Raw genomic sequence first — 18,018 nt, 5'->3', positions numbered from 1 at the left:
CTGGAATTGAATAAAGAGGTTGTTAGACTTCCTGAAGGAATGTGTGACCTCCAAATACTTCAGGACTGCTCGTCTAACATCTAAATTATGGGGTTCCTGACAGAAGGAGGGAAGTACTATTCGTTGTTCTCTGTGAACGTCTGTGAGAACTTTCGGTTGGAAAAAGGGGTCAGGCCTGAACTCTATTTTATCTGGGAAGGTGGTCATGTACAGGGGCCTAATAGAGAGGGATTGGATCTCCCCGATCCGTCTGGCGGATGTGATGGCAACTAGAAAGGCCACTTTATAGGAGAGGATCTTTACTGATAGATCTTCCAGGGGCTCAAAGGGGTGTGCGCAGAGGGCCTGCAAAACAAGGTTCAGGTCCCAGGGGGGCATGGTTTCTCTTATAAAGGGGTGGAGTCTGACTGCCCCTTTCAGATATTCCTTAATTAGCCTATGGTTGCCTAAGGGGAAGTCGAAGAAGGCCCCAAGGGCGGCCACCTGGACCTTAAGGGTACCAGGTCTTAGCCCCATGTCCAAACCATCCTGTAGGAACTCCAATATTTTGTTAATGTCCAGCTGTTGGAGGTCATGTATACTATGCCCTAACCACCTAGAGAAGGTATCCCACACCCTGGAGTATATTTTTCTGGTGGATTTTTTAAGGCTCTCACATAAAGTAGTGGTCACCCTCCCTGATAGGCCCTGGCTCAGGTATTTTACCCGCTCAACTTCCAGACCGCCAGTCTGAACTGTCGGACCTTTGGGCATATCAGGGGACCCTGCTGAAGGAGGTCGTCTCTCTGCGGCAGATGTAGAGGCTCCTGTGTCGAGAGAGCGGCCAGGAGCGGGAACCAGGGTCTCTTGGGCCAGAATGGGGCCACCAGGATAACAGAGCCTGGGGACTCGTGAATTTTCCTTAGGACCCGAGGAATCAGGGGGATAGGCGGGAAGGCGTATGCAAGGTCCCAATCCCAGGCCTGGGATAGTGCATCTATTCCCAGGGAGCCCCCGTCTGCTCCCCTGGAGAAAAACCGGGAACACTTGGTGTTCTCCCGAGAGGCGAACAAGTCCACCTTGGGTGTCCCCCATCTCTCTAAAATTAGCTGGAACGCATGTGGATGTAGAGTCCACTGCCCGGGGTCCGGGGGTTCCGCGTGGATCCCTGGTGGCGAATGAGGGACACAGTTGTTATGTTATCCGAAAAGATCTTAATGTGTCTACCCCTGATCTCTGTCTCGAGGCCCCGAATGGCCTTCCAGACAGCGCAAAGTTCTTTGTAGTTGGAGGATTGAGTAGCTTCCTCCCGGTTCCAGCCCCCTTGGACGTAATGACGGCCTAAGTGGGCCCCCCAGCCAGTTGCACTTGCGTCAGTAAAGATGGATACTGGGGATGCGGGGTACCAAGCCGTGGCTCTGGCAAGGTTGGAGATAGACATCCACCATTCCAAGGAGGATTTTATATTGTAGGTAAGGACGACTTTCCGATCCAGGGAGGCGGGGGATTTATCCCAGCTGTTTAGGATAAAGTCTTGGAGGGTTCTACAATGTAACTGGGCCCAAGGGACTACCCCGATGCAAGATGTCATGAGGCCGAGGACCCTCATGCCTCTCCTAAGGGAGACTTCGGTGGTTAGAGAAAGTGCCCGACACTCATCCTGGATCGTTTTTTGCCTTTCTAGGGGAAGGGATGAGCACTGGTGGTGTGAGTCCAGAATCACCCCCAGAAATTTTTTCTTCTGCTCGGGCAGAAGACTGGATTTAGCGGAGTTGATGATCCAGCCTAACGACTCGAACAGACGGAGTGTGAGGTTGACCTGGAATTGGAGTTCTGAAGCGATCCTGCTATGATCAGGAAATCGTCGAGGTATGGGACAATCAACACCTTGTCAGTCCTTAGTGCCGCCACCATCTCTAACACCAGTTTGGAGAACACCAGGGGGTGCGGAGGAAATCCCGAACGGCAGGCACGTAAACTGAAAGTGAGAGACAGAGCCATCTATCACCAGGGCAAACCGCAGAAACCACTGGGAATCTATGTGTATAGGGAGATGGTAATAGGCATCCTTTAAGTCCACGGTGGCCATGACACTATCCGGCGCAATTAAGGGGATTGCTGACCACACCGATTCCATTTTAAATCTTTGATACGCGATAGATTTATTCAGGAATTTCAGATTGATTATAGTTCTATAGGATCCGTTAGGTTTTTTGATTAGGAACAAGGGGGAGTAGCACCCCTTGAATAGTTCTTCTGCGGGAACCCGAGTGATGGCCCCTAGGGACAACAGCTCTTGCACCCCCAACTGGAGGGCCTGAGCAGACGCAGGTGACTGGCAGGGGGTGACCACGAACCTCTGGGGAGGAGGGGAGGAAAATTCAATTTTGTAGCCATCCGAGACTAGGCGTAAGGCCCAGGGATTGGAGGTCACCTCACTCCATCTAAGGGCGAACCCCTTCAGTCTACCCCCTACTTGTAAGATCCGGGAAGGCGGATTCTCACCCTTTCCGCCTTTGGGATAGGACCAGCGTCCGTTTTTTCCTTTTCCCTTGTATGTTCTAGAGGGAACAAAAGGAGGAGGGTAGGAGGAGGAAGGCCGCTTAAAGGATTTCTCCGACGGTAGTCCCTGGCTCTTATCCGATGCCTTCTCTAGGAGTGTATGCAAGGAAGGCCCGAAGATTCTGTGTCCTTGGAAGGGCAGGGAACAGTCTATTCTTGGAGGCGTTATCCCCTGTCCAGGCCTTAACCCAGACAGCCCTCCTGGCTGTGTTCGAGGGGGCTGCTGAGCGGGCCCCGAACCTCACTGACTCCATAGAGGCGTCTGCCAGAAAGCCGGTTGCCTGCTGGAGGAGGGGAAGACAGTTGGAGATGTCCTCCCTAGAGCCGCTCTGAGAAATCAGCGTCTGGAGTTGGTCCAACCAGACCGACATAGATCTCGCCACAGATGTGGCCGTGATGTTGCTTTTGACGGTCAGGGCCGCGGTCTCCCAGGCCTTTTTCATCGCAGAATCCACTCTGGTATCTAGTGGATCCCACAGTTGGGAAATGTCCTCAAAGGGGAGGGCTGCTTTTTTTGAGACCCTGGCGACCGCCAGATCCACCCTTAGGGACGGTTTCTAGGAACTCGATATCTTCTGGTGTGAAGACCATCTGATCCTTGAATTCCTTGGACAGGAAGAATTTCTGATCTGCCTGTTTCCACTCTGTCAGGATCAGCTGTTTTAAAATGTCATTAACTGGAAATGACGGTTTTGGCTGTGGTAGGAGCCCCCGGAACAGGCTATCCTGAAAGGATGGCTGCTGCGGCACCTCTTCCTCCACCTGCATGGTGCGCCGGACTGCAGTTAACAGCTGACCCAAGTCCGCCGATGAAAAGAAATACTTCCTTGCATCCTCCATGGGTGGCATGGATTCTGAAGGAGAATCTTCTAGGAGTCCCTCCTCAGAGTCCGACTCTTCCATTCGTGCCCGCCTTACCCTTTTCGTGGGGGGCGGCAGAGAAAGAGATGAGAGCGAGGCTTCAATCTCCTCGCCGATTATGGATCGGATGTCCGACATGCCCGAGGAGCCCTCTTCGCGGATCACCTTCTCCATACAGTCCGCGCATAGTGGCTTGGTGTAGCCCTCTTCTAGCCGCCGCAAGCAAACTGGACATTTTCACACTCGCTTTTTGGCCTCTCTAACCTTTTGTGCATCTCTGTCCTAAGAGACGGAGACAGCAAAAAGGACTTCCAGCACCAGATACCTGATTTCTCAATCCTCCCTCCCCGATACCCCCAAAGCAGTCTACTCACCAGCAGGCTGCTTTCAGTGTCCTCTCTGGCTGACATCCTCAGTAAGGTGCAGACAGGAGAGATGCAGGGGAATCCAGTCCTTTTAAATTTTCAAATTTGGCGCCAACACGCCCCCTTTAAGTGAGGCCCCGCCCCCCGTGACGCGGCCGCGCTGACGTCACGCCGCAAACACTGGGACACCGCCGACTAGAACACACGTGGGGACGCACGCCGACCGGACCCACCGCCTAGGAGACACACATGGCGCCGCGCTCGCGCCGACCGGACCGCACCGAGCGCTTCTATGCACGCTGGCATACCTCTCTAGACGTGGATCCCTGGAGACGCTGGCGTCCGAGCCTGCAGGTACTGGGGCTGCTTCCTACCGGTACGACAACCCCACTGGGCAGCGTACTGGGGGAGGATTTTCCCACTGGGGGAACAGTGCTGGGTAGATCCTGCGGGTGAGGGTCCCCTCGTAGGGTCTCACCCACGCAAGCCCTGCCAGCCCGAACAGAGGGTCGTCCCCCCACGGGCGGACAGGCTGCATGGGAGTCTTCTTTTCTTCGTTTTCCTCCAGCATACACCTGGAGGCCCGCTTGGACTGTCCTGTAGGGACAGGAAGACACTGGTGAGTCGGTGGTGGGAGTTACCTTTTGTATTCTCCGCTTCCTGTCCCAACAGGTGTCCGGCGGACAACCTCCATGTGTATGCTGTCAGGATGACGAGGGGAAATTGGGATTATTTAGTTTAGATAAAAGATGGCTGAGGGGCTAATAACTATGTATAGATATTTCAGGGGACAATACAGAGATCTCTTTCATCATCTATTATACCCAGGACTGTAATAAGGGGGCACTCAAATAACTATGTATAGATATATCATGGGTCAGTACAGAGATCTCTCCCATGATCTGTTTATAACAAGGAATGTGACTGTAACAAGGGGGCGCACTTTGCATCTACAGGAAAGTAGGTTTCTACACCAACATAGAAGGGGACGTAGTAATGGTAAATGCGATAAAAGAGTGTAAGAGGGGCCTGGATGCCTTTCTTGAGCATCACAATAGTACATGTTATATCACTGATTTCTTCAGAAGGGTTAGTGATTCGGGGATTATTTTGATTGCCAGACTGGAGTCAGGAAGTAATTTTTTTTCTTTTAAATGAGGAAAATTGGCTTCTACCTCATTGGGGTTTTTTTTGCCTTTCTCTGAATCAACATTGGGTGGAAATAGGCTGAAGTGGATGGACATATGTCTTTTTTCGGCCTTACATACTATGTTGCTATGTTAGTAGATATCTACGAGTGCTAGTAAAAATGAACCCTACTGATTTAACCTTACTCTCTGCTTCTGCATTATAGCTATTAACTCCATCTTTGTGCTACATATACCGGCGTCACAATTATCATTTATTGTAAAAAAGCATAATCACCCATTTCAGCCACTGCAGGTGCTATTGGTAGAGGAAAGTGTTGGTGGTAATCACCGTGATCCAAGGTACCTACTGCCACTTTCACCATCCGTAGCCCCCACCAGCACACTGCACATTGGTTCTCATCATCTGCTAAGGTAGAATCTGTCATAGCAGTGTCTTTGGCATCCAGTAGTCTATTGGATTACACTCTGTCCATGTTTTATTATTAGGCAATCAATATGTCCAGAAAAGTAATCCAAATAAAGCAAAATAGGCTTGCAATCCTGATTTCAATACTGAATATTACAGTATTACTTAGTATATAGTATTACTAATACACTACTAAATCTGTAGTGACTGTAGTTCAAGTTAGAATTAGGCATGATCTTAGAGGGGTTTTCCAGGCAGTGCCCCTGCTCTCAGTGGCAGGCTACATCAGGGCCAGAGTGGAAGCCCTTGCTCAGACCCCTGTGTGTAGTGGTCAATACTCGTAATTGCATTAATTGCAATGAGAGCTGCGCCTCAATTTCAAGCACTGGCCACTACACAGGGGTCGAAGCAGCAGCTTCCACTGCGATACGGGCGTAGCCTGTCACTCACAGCCATCCCTGCCTGGAAAACTCCTGCAAGCCCATGTGAAACAGAGACAAAACAAATAGGCTGGCTCAATGCTCCAGTATTGACTCATAGCTACATATGATGAAGCATTCACATTTTGAAGAGGATGATTCTAATTTTAGCAATGTATGGGCACGTTAGCTAACGTAATACTCCAACTAGCAATGAATTAAATGTAACAAGTTATATGGCACTACATAAGAATCAGCCAGTACTGTAAAGGTTAATGGCTTTCACATTACAGAATGTAAATCCCAAGGTGGTAGTAACTACTGGGCAGCTACTATTGCAGTTTATTTATATGCTAATACAGTACATCAGGCTCAACTCTTGGGCAGGCGTACTGCTAATAGTATGATACCTTACCAGATAGGCTTGGTTTACATGCTGTTGGTGGATTGTTGCCAGATGATCGCCTGGTAAAATAACACAACAGAATAAAACTGCTCATTTATTAAATCTAACAGATAAATCAATGTTGTTCGTTCATAAGGATCGGAAATAAAACTGCAAGCAGTACTGAGATGTACCGACTGCACGCTATGTAGCTTCCTTACTATACTTCAGCATATACAACCTGCTGCATTACTGCTGTACTGATTAATAGGCAAATGTTTAATCTCAGAAACTTCCTCTACAAGTACCCATATATTTACAGTTACCCCGTTGGTGTTTTTCCTGTTTTGTTGCATTACAACCTGAAAAAATAAAATGGATTTTAATTTTATGTAATGGAACCAACAAAATAGTCCAAATGGTGACAGTGGAGTGAGAAAAAGAAAACTGTGTTTAAAAAAAAAAAGTAAGAACTGAAAAGGTGTGAGCACATATATAGTCACCCCTTTCCTATGAAGGTCTAATCCAACAAATTAACTTCAGAAGTCATACAATTAGTTAAATATGATCCCCCTGTGTGCAATCAAAGTGTCACATGATCTGTTGCTGCACATGGGAAAATGGAACAAAACCTCTGCAGTGCCAACTATTGGAAGGCAGCATTCGTGCATATCAATATCAGACTCTTTAAACAAGTCTTGTAACAATGACTTGAAATTATAAGCAAAAAGACAGCTGTTTCGGGGTGATTTTCCCTCATCAGTGTGCTCTTTAAACTTTAATAGTTGGGGCTGCAGAGTTATTGTTCCAATTTTACCATTTGCATATTTCCCAGGGGAGCATGGATGGCCTTATATGTCTCATATTACACCTTCTAGGTGTTCTCCTTAAGGAGAAACAATACCCTTCCTAACCCACAGGATGTCAGTATAAACGTATCTGTTCTGAAAGACCCCTGAGTCTGAGACACCACTAAGCAAGCAACATGAATACCAATTAACCCCCCAAACAGGTCAGAGAGATAGTTGTGGGGAAGTATACATCAAGCTTCACTTGTATAAAAATATCCCAACCTCTAAACACGTCATTTCATGCCAAATTATCACTAAAGAATTAACCTTTCAATCCGACATCTCAGATATGCAAGAAATTTGGTAATATTGTAAAGGGTAGGGTGACTGGGTGATGTTACGAATGTGAATATTACAGGAGGTTTTGATCAGTTTTCTACATCCCAACAGACCATCCCATCATATGTGACCCTCATCAGGCAGGCATACTGTACATTTTGGGAAAACAGGCCATTAAAGGCTCATGCCCATGGGCGTGTGCGTAAAATGCTGCACTGCGGGAGAAGAGGAAGAAAAAGAAGGATAGATGAAGGGAGACGGAAAAGAAAAGAGGAAAGGAAGAGAAAGATAAGGAAGCAAAAAACGAAGAAAGATGAAAAATAAGATAAAGATAAAGGAAATAGCAAGAAAAGTGTCTGACTGCAGCCCCTTATTCCTTAAGTCTTCAGCATCCCATTTTTTGGACAACCCTTGTAAGGGTAAGCTGAATACCTGGAACTGCAACACCAGAATCTCTTCCCAGCCACTGTAGCTGTGACTAATTCAAGCCTTATATTTAGAGATGAGCGAACATACTCGGTAAGGGCGATTTCGCAATCGAGCACCGCGATTTTCGAGTACTTCACTACTCGGGTGAAAAGTACTCGGGTGCGCCGGGGGGTGAGCGGGGGGTTGCAGCGGGGAGTGGGGGGGAGAGAGAGAGAGGGCTCCCCCCTGTTCCCCGCTGCTACCCCCCACTCCCCTCTGCAACCCCCCGCCCCACAGCGCACCCGAGTACTTTTCACCCGAGTAGTGAAGTACTCGAAAATCGCGGTGCTCGATTGCGAAATCGCCCTTACCGAGTACGTTCACTCATCTCTACTTATATTCCTCTCCAAGTACCTTCATTAATTCTTTTTGGATATAAGCTAGTAATAGCTCTAACCCAGTCTTTGGCCACTACTACTACTAAGTAGATACTGCTATCAAGCCTGCATATACAGCCATATCTATAGCCTATATACACAATAAAAATATACCAAAGCATAATACTCCTTTTAAGATGCATTTTAGGAAACAACAGCCACGACTACAGAAGTCTTAATTAAGATCTCTGCATTATCTTTATTGAGGCAACCAACCTTAAAGCTCCGCCTTTCTTAAAGGACCACCGTACCTAGGGTCAGCGACCGAATGAGTCATATTCACCATGTTCTAAAATTGTTAATATAGCACTGGTTTTTACAGCGGCTCAAGTGGAGATATATAATTTTATATTTGACCAAACTGGTCTTTCTTTCCCGTCTTTTTGTTTTTCCCTCTACAATAAAATATGGTGAGAGGCAACAAACATACAGCTTTCTTTGCGTCTGCAACTTCTATACTTCAAAGTGCAAATTATTCTTCCTCTACTGATCCAGGAGTCGCACCCCTGAATCTCCCCAAGGCCTAGATGTAGGTATAATATGCACTATGATAGCCAAGCAATCAATAAGACATTGCACTAGTATTGATTGCTTGGCTACCATAACGCAAATTATACCTACATCTGGGCCTTGGGGAGATTTTTATTCTATTGGTCAATTTTTATATACTCAGCATGCTCTGGCTTATGAATACTGGGAATGCCTCTGCAATGTGGAGACTTTTATTCTACCGGCCCGTTTTGATCCACTGAGCATGCTTCAGCCAATTAGTATAGAGTATACCTAGGCATTGTGGAGATTTTTTATTCTATCAGCCTGTTTTGATCCACTAAGCGTGCTCCAGCTCACGAACACAGGGATTGCCTTAGCACTGTGTCTCCCATTGGCTTAATGTTATGTGTTCTTCTATTGGCTGCCCCACACTGTTTATCCTATTGGTCTTTGCACTGATGTCTGTGCATTATGCCCAGAGCTACTATTGGTTAATCCCTCTGCCGTTCACACAGCTGATTGGTGGTGAGGATGATACCGCTGGCGTACCACTAGGGGTCGCAGGGGTTGCAATTGCAACCCAGCCCCTAAGCGAACAGGGGCTATATGTTGTTTTGCTGTTATGGCCTGTGGTTCAGCTGTGAGTGGCACCCAGGGAGCAGGGGCCTGTTATTTGGGGAGCCGGCAGCCAGTTACGGGCTACAGACTCCCCAGGCATGCAGTCCTCCCTTCCACTGAGACACAGCAGTTGTGATTGCAATTTGTCAGTGCACTACTGGCTGCGTGATTGGTCCAGCTGATGGTGCACTCACAATACATAGTAGAGCAGAGTCGGCAGACCATGCAATATAACCAGGTATGTAATCATGTATGTATAGCTGGTATAACTTATACCAGCAGTACATATATAATTATATACAGGACATATCCAGGCTACACCAGCATGCTCCATATCACTATATACAGGGGAATGTATATCTCCTTGTATATAGTGATATGGAGCATACTGGTATAACTTGGATATGTCCTGTATACAATTATATGTGTACAACTAATCCAACCTATACATCCTGTATGTAGTAATATTTCCCATGCTGGTATAACCTTGTATATCATATAATTATATACAGGACATACCCAGGTTATAGCAGCATGCTCCATATCACTGTATACAGGGAATTGGGGATTCCACTGTCCTGCTCAATTCGAGGAGCAGGAAAGGGGAATCCCCATCACTGAAGGCTCTGGCTTTGTATGGAACTGAACAGCGTCGGATAGACCCAAATAACTATAATGGGGTCCGTCCACTTTCTGCTCAGCTGTGCGGCTTTTGGACGAAAGTAAAAGTGCTGCATGCAGCACTTTTTCTTCTGCTATTTTGAGCCGAATCTGTGAGAGACACTCCAATTGGAGGTTAAAACGCAGATGTGAGACCAGGTTTACACCAACATGGTCAATATCACAGTATACAGGAGATTTATATACTTCTCCCTGTATATAGTGATATCGACCATGCTGGTATAACCTGGGTATCTTCTGAGTATAATTGCACACTTTGCACACAATTAAAAAAATGCATCAAAAGCTTGCAAAAAAAAAAACCACATCTGTTTTTTAAATCCACATGCGTTTTTTATAGTGTATGCATTTTTTTTTAAAAGTTTGTGATTTTTGAATACCGTATGCATTTTTTATTGTGCTTTTTAAAATTGTGGTTCAAAAAAGCAACAAAATAAATGAACACAGCCCAATGCCGGGCTCACTCAGGCGCAAGCTCAAAACACTGCATGGGTCATGCAACGTTTTACTACTGGTTACCTGGCCTATTGTTGTGTATCACCGCAAAATTGTACTGCGCAGGACAGCGTATCTCATGCATGCTGTCCTGCGCAGTCCACATAGTTTTTATTGTTTGTTTCCTGCGCCGTCACTACGCAATAGCGCATATACACGCCACTCATAAGCAATGTAAATACATGCAGGCGGCATTAGGCAACAAAAAACACCTGCGATTTTTGTGCCTAAGAAAATTTTATTTCTTCCCGTTAGCTTATTATAAAACATACTGGAAAATAAATTTCATTTTGAAAAAAGTTTGTTTTTGTGGTCAGGACATTGATAAATTAAAAATAGATGATTTTGAATGTTTCAAGGATATACACAGTGAGAACAGAAATTACTTCACAGAACACGGATGCAATATTGCTGTGATTTTCTCGCAGCGATACCACTGTTGCCCATGTTAAATATATATTTAACTGGGTTACTGCAACTCTCCCATATTTGGGTGTTTACCCAAATTATTTGACACAAATTTCAAACCTCTGCCTGTATCTACTAAAGCAGAAATGACTAAACTAAAAATCTATGGAATTTCTTGGCTGGGTAGAGTTTTAGCAGTAAAAATGATTGTCCTTCCTAAAATACTGTATTACTTATGAAATGTTCCCATCCCGCTCCCAACCCAGTATGTCAAAAATATTCAAATTCTCTTACAATCATTCGTACAGGAAAAGAAAAAACCAAGAATTAAATCTGATGTTCTTTTCCTGCACTGGAAAAATGGTTGACTAGGTTCTCCATCAATTACTCATTGTTATAGAGCAGATATTCTAGATCAGTAATGACAAAACTTTTAGAGACTGAGTACCCAAACTGCAACACAAAACCCACTTATTTATCGCAAAGTGCCAACAAGTCAGGGGGCGGAGCTTATCATGACATATGATTTTACCCCCGTCCTTCTAAAAAGGACAGGGCCGCTTCAAAATAGACAGGGTGCAGATTTTGACTGCTTTTTGGATGTTGAAATGCTGCAGAACGTGCTCAGCGGAAATTTCTGTGGAAAATTCTGCAGCATTCCCGCATCCAAAAAGCAGTCAAAATCTGCAAGCTGTCTATTTTGAAACAGCTCTGCCCATTTCTGCCACATGTAAACATACCCCAGTGGTAATAATCCAGGGTGGAATGATCCCAGGCCAAGCAGTAGGGAATTGCTCCACTTCCCCCATTCTTCACACACAGAGCAATCCGTGCCTGTGTGGCTCTCTGACTTCTCTCCTTGCAAACCCTCAATCGACTAACTCTCTCTCCTTGCAAGACTCTCTCTTACTAATCCAAATATAGAACATAGTCACATAACACAACAAGATACATTTCTCAGACATAACCCGGACATTAACTCATTCAGTGCTGCAGAGGCGCAATATACATCAAATGCACACAACACAGAAGACACTGACAATACTATTGCACAAGACAAACACATTCAACATTATGGAGGACCCTATTAACTCCGGACCACTACATTAAGGGTCTCTTGTTTTGTATTAATCATTGTATGTATCATTCTAGGTTGTCATGCAACAAAACAGGAAAAGCATCAAGAAGGGTTAAGGCACTGCATATACTGTACAGTTGTTTCTTGCTCATCTCAATTTTTTGGTTAAATAATCTTTGCGAGTGGTTATGTGATTATGTGAAATAAGAAACGTAAAACAGTGGAATGTAGAAAAAGACAAAATCATCTCTCACTTGTTAGATACTCTGTCCTGAAGGTGAGTTAACATTGCAAAGTTGCTCCGCACAGTCCTCAGGCTGGCCAGAACCTCAAAAAGATCCAAGAATTATTCTATTACAAAAACAACTGCTAAGAGAAAATCAAGCCATATCAATGCCTTCACTTTGAGGCTAAGTTCACACCAAGTGATATTGTGCCACAATATTAACTGCATGGTTTTTACAGGTGAAATACAACTTTTAAACACGTATCACCTATAAAAATCATTCATTCAAAAATCACATTGCAAAACCACAGCAATGTGTGGGGATTTTCTGTGTGGTGATGGGCCGCATGGCACTCTACTGCTACTTGTGACACTATCCTGAGGGAAGACCATCAACTTGGATGACAGGAGTGTGCAGATAATATAATGTATAGTAATAACAACCAAAGAAACATATAAACAAGAAAACATGGGAATTAGAGATGAGCGAACGTGCTCGTTTAGGACAATTACTCGATCAAGCATCGCTTTTTTCGAGTAAATGCCGACTCGGGCGAAAAGATTTTGGGGGCGCCGGGGAGCGGCGGGATAGAGGGGGGAAGCAGTGGGGAACAGGGGGGAGCTCGAGCTCTCTCTCCCCCCCCCACTCCCCACCGCAACCCCCTGCTCACCCCCGGCGCCCACCAAGTTTTTTCGCTCGATTAGGCAGTTACTCGATGCTCGATCGAATAATTGCTCTAAACAAGCACGTTCACTCATCTCTAATGGGAATAGGTTTTTTTTTTCAGTAGCTCCTTACTAAGTTGTTCGTACTTATATCTGCTCTACTTCTGAGAACTATTGAGTTAGGCTCTATGCACCTGAGAATCAGGGCCTTGGCGCAGATTTGGCACAAGCATTCTGGACAAGACTGCAGCATGCTTGTATTATTTTGTCTGGGAAACTGCCAGGAGAAAGCATAACAAAAACCCAATGGGCACCAGTATAGTCAAGACAGGTCCATCGGGCTCTGTTTGTTTCCATCTAAGTACAACAATCTCAGTATCTGATAGAAAAACGGGATGTTCATTTCCAAAATGGACAAGAAAATGGAATGGCACAATGCTCATGTAGCTGGCCTTTTTTCATGCGTTTTTTTTTCCAATAGAGAAGTCAATAGATTATATATTACCTGTGCGAAGGGGGTCACAATCATGTCTTCTCCATGCCTAAAGGAGAGATCCAGAAATAGCTGTTGCAGACCACTTATCATCATAAAGGCACATAAGCTTTACATTAACGTTGACTTTTTGATTGAATGTTTTAGAAAGTTCCATTTATTATTTAAACAAAAAGAAAAAAGATCACTATATAAAAAACACACATTAAAAATGTTATAAAGGTGTATGCAAAGAATCCAACCTTAGAATTAAACAGTAATGGATATACACCCCATAAATAGGTTGATATCGTTCCCCACCATGAAAAAGGTCTAATCAAAGTGCATAATCAGAAACTGGTTAAATTTCATACAATTATAGCCAACTGATCATGGAGAAATACGCCACATCCTATGCATATCGGTGGGACTCTGTCAGCTTCCTTAGGTAAAAGTATCCAGCCAGTGTATGCTTGGATTGTTCAGCACCTTGCATTTATATAAATAAGTAGTGCCCACTAAACTGTATTTTTCAGGCAATTTTGTTGATGTTCTATCAAGGAATAAATAGTTTTAAACCAATAGAAATTAACTGGCATCAGATAAGAAAGGACTCATTGTGGGATCATTTTTACCATTATGAATATTTTCACCGTACATGTTTTGGTATTTTACTATGAGAAGTATTCTGCATATTCGGAAGATACTAGTTAACCTGAAGAAAGCTAGTCTTCCATTCATACTCACAAGTCGCTGGCAATAGATGAGTTCCTTGACATGGCTTTAGGAGAAAGGTCATAGTCACTATCGGAACGGTAAAGAAAAGACTCTCTTCTTTGGCTGTGAGGAAAGTTGCCCTGCAGGACCAGACCTGATCCTGGACTGGCTTGGGGGTCCAAGGGACTTCTGCCTGCTGACAAGCCATTTTCAACATCAAAGCTGTAAGAAGTAAAAATGAAAAATGAAAAAAAAAATACATACAGAATGGGAGCAATTGGGGTAAGCAGCAGCACATGTGAAAAAGACTTGGGTATACTAATAGATCATAGACTGAACATGAGGCAACAATGTAATGCAGCAGCTGAAAAGGCAAACACAATTCTGGGATGTATTAAGAGAAGCATAGTGTCTAAATCACGTGAGGTCATTATCTCCCTCTACTCTTCCTTAGTCAGACCTCATCTGGAATACTGTGTCCACTTCTGGGCACCCCACTTTAAAAAAAGACATAGACAAACTGGAGCAAATTCAGAGAAGAGTTACCAAGATGGTGAGCGGTCTGCAAATCATGTCCTATGAGAAACGGTTAAAGGATCTGGAAATGTTTAGCTTGCAAAAAAGAAGACGAAGAAGAGACTTAATAGCTGTCTACAAATATCTGAAGGGCTGTCACAGTGCAGAGGGATCAGCCCTGTTCGCATTTGTACAAGAAAAGACTAGAAGCAATGGGATGAAACTGAAAGGGAGGAGACACAAATTAGATATTAGAAAAAACGTTCTGACGGTGAGGACATTCCTTTACCTACCAAAATTATTTTTGCTGCGTTTATTTTTCCGTGACATATAGGGCGATTTTTAAAATATCTTTTTCACTGACTTTTTTTTCCCCGTTTTTTAGTTTTATTGAAGGTAAAAATGCTTAAAAAATGATTTTTTTAACATATATATAGTTATTTTTTAAATTTAGTATATTTATGTTAAAATAAAGTATGGGAACGGGTTCCTCTATTTGTTTTGGACATTTTGATATATAATAGGTATGGGTTTGGTTTACAGGGCACATACTGCAACGGTTTTGGTTGGCGACGGCTTTGTGTTATTTTCTTTCTTATGTATATATTGTTGTTTTATTCTGTAATATTGTTCTAATTATGTGTGGAATTGTGGTTTTTTACTATCTATGCCCCCATGACGTCATGTAAGACCTCTGGGGGACATTCACTTTTTAAAACTTTTTTACTTGACACTTTTCCATTGTAGCTGGGGCATCCGTACAAGCCCCAGTTACAGGGGAAAACAACCCCTGTAGTGACATTAGTCACTGGCAGAGCTGGCCAGGGTCTAGTATGACCTTCCAGCTCTGCTGTAGCAGGGAACCCTGGCGGTCACATGACCCCCCGACTCCCAGAGAGGAAGATACACTTCCACTTTCAGTACACAGTGCTCAATGAGCGCTGTGTACTCTGCAAATGAAAAGGCAGAAAGGGTTAAAACCTCTCCTGTCTTCTCCTCGATGGTGTTTTAAGCCCAGGACCAGGCGCCGTATATTTACCGCACCTAGTCCTTAATGGGTTAAAAGGAATACTGCAACAGAGACATAAACACTTTTATCTAGGCAATAATAAGGGAGTGAAAGTTTTACGGTTCCTTAATTACTGTTGGGGCGGAGGGGTTCACCAGGCCAGCAGTCTTCTCTGTGCTATACATGTCTCATACCTCCCATTCAACCATAAATACTCGTGAATAATTTAGCCCTCTATTGAATGTGTCAAAAGTTGTAAATTTATATTCCCAAATTCTTCTATGGCTTTGTGACTTTAAACCACCCTTTAATATCATAACTTTCAACGCTTTGTTTCTCATTTAAAGTGCAACTGAGGAATACAGCACATCCAAGAAAAAGCAAGCCCAATAGCATTGATTAGGACCCAACGGGGCCCAAGCCCAATAGGATTGGAAAAGACCCAACATGATACAAACCCAATAGGATTGCATAGGACCCAAGCCCAACAAGATTGGATAGGACCAACAGGACCCAAGCCCAATATGACTTGATAGGACCAAACACGATCCAAGCCCAAAAGGATTGGATAGGACCTAAGAGAACCCAAGCCTAAAAGAATTGGATAGTGCCCAACAGGATCCAAGCCCAATAGGGTTGTATAGAACTCAACAGGACCCAAGCCTAATAGGATTGGATAGGACCCAACAGGACCCAAACCCCAGGATTGGATAGGGCCAATAAAATTGGTTTTAGTACAAGCTGTTAACCCATTGCGATGTCTTAAGTTTTTATTGACACTGTTAGTGGCTCACTGGACTGAGCTTATTTGTAACTGATTATTGAAATAATCATATGTATAAATATTAACAAAACGTTTACTGCTACACTAAATGCAGACTGAATTTTCCATCAGTCCACTAGTATCATCTATTGGTCCTATGATCGATTTATGACTGGCACATTGTATGTCTTATTGTCCTGCTGTTCTGACTTGAATATAAAACAGGAAACATGGTAAGAGCTGCTCCCCTTTAAGATTTTTCTTCTCCTTGCAGTCATGGATAATACAAATCTTATCTCTCCTTGGAGTAATCATATCCTTCCTGGCTCCTGCACAGACCAGTGTAGACAAAGGATGACCCCTTCTTATACAAATAACTGCTGTATTGTGACTATGCCCCATAGAAAAACACCACTCTACTATGAAAGTTAACTGGCAATTACATGCAGGATGATGTAGGAATTCTAATATTTTAGGTGTAATATCTAGTGTCCTGTTAATGCTGGGGAGAATACAAGGTGTCAGGTAATAGCCCAACATCATCATTTCACGTGGCAATGTACATTTGCTAGAATTCAATTTAATTCAATAATTAGTTTTCATGAATATTTCATTTTGGTGGATATTTTTACTTTCTAGAACCCTCTGCTGTTGTATTAGCAGCACTAAAAGTAGTACTGCATGCTAACCATTTAAATCAATTGCCTAACATGTAATGTGGAGGATATATATATATATATATATAAAAGGTGAAATGTCCTTTTCACTATCTGAGCCAGTAGAACAGAATTTGCTAGTCACATTCTGACTGCTGCCAGTTTATCAGACTATGCAGCTTGATAGAAATACGAGCACATAACCTCAGGGCGCATTATTTACCCGCACATAACCCTCAGGCATCATTTGACAACACGCTGCTCACCCCGCCCCTGCCCCCTCCATCGAACACCCAAGATGTCGCCGCATTCCACCTGAAACCATGTGATGTCGGATGTTCATGACGACAGAAGCTCACGCAGGACCGGATGTAAGAAGACCTTAACTGGTTCACCGAATCCCATGCTTTGATTCCCAATCACGTATGGCTTCCTGCTGCCCATAAAGGGCAGTTGACTCATAATGCTATAAAAGATGCTATACGCCTACTAATACATCAGAGTCCACGGACACTTTCTACACTGACAGTCAGTCTCTGTGTGATTTCTTGCATTGTGCACACAAATGCTGAACATAAAAACTGTAAGGGTGCAAACATTCCTATTGGTTACGCCAGGGACACAAATGAATCCACGACAGTAATACATGGATGCTCTTTTTAACCCCTTTTCACTGTTGTCAGTTTTGGCCCTCCCGACCAGGCCTAATTTTTCAAATCAGACACTTATCACTTTAAGTGGTAATTAGGAAGATTGAACAATGCCTCTACAGTGCCCCCTATTAGAAGGCAACATTCCATCAAGTCAAGGTCAGACCTTTTAACAGGCCTTGTAACAATGGCAGGGAATATAAGCTAAAACCAAAGTCCTCTCCAGAACGAAAAGACAACTATGTACATACAGCTGTTTCGGGGTTTTTGCCAATCATCAGTGTGCAATACGTTTCTGGCTTGGCTACTGAGAGGCCTGTAGACGTGGGTCAGGAAGAGTATCATTTCTTCCTATGATGAACACCTAGAAGGTGAGTGAGGAGACTTACAAGGCTAACCATGCTCTTCTGGGAAATATACAAATGGTACAATGAAACACTACCTCTGCAGCACCACCTACTGGAAGGC

The 18,018-nt window shown here is 44.1% G+C and overlaps 1 protein-coding gene across 2 annotated transcripts in view; it reads right to left on the bottom strand.

Moving 5' to 3' along the window:
* Positions 1-18,018, bottom strand: part of LOC136573061 (3',5'-cyclic-AMP phosphodiesterase 4C-like) — a 240,365-nt gene that overhangs the window by 129,532 nt on the left and 92,815 nt on the right. For both annotated transcript variants that reach the window (XM_066574204.1, XM_066574205.1), the window contains exons 2-5: positions 13,987-14,178; positions 13,273-13,309; positions 12,130-12,203; positions 6,159-6,208 (exon numbers count right to left, since the gene is read on the bottom strand). In XM_066574204.1, the coding sequence (XP_066430301.1) occupies positions 6,159-6,208; positions 12,130-12,203; positions 13,273-13,309; positions 13,987-14,178 (353 nt within the window). The remainder of the gene's footprint in view (positions 1-6,158; positions 6,209-12,129; positions 12,204-13,272; positions 13,310-13,986; positions 14,179-18,018) is intronic.

The sequence above is a fragment of the Eleutherodactylus coqui genome, chromosome 7 (assembly GCF_035609145.1).
Source record: "Eleutherodactylus coqui strain aEleCoq1 chromosome 7, aEleCoq1.hap1, whole genome shotgun sequence".
Classification (NCBI taxonomy): Eukaryota; Metazoa; Chordata; class Amphibia; order Anura; family Eleutherodactylidae; genus Eleutherodactylus; species Eleutherodactylus coqui.
Note: the sequence above shows the minus strand (reverse complement) of the source record. Positions and strands in the feature narration are given on the sequence as shown.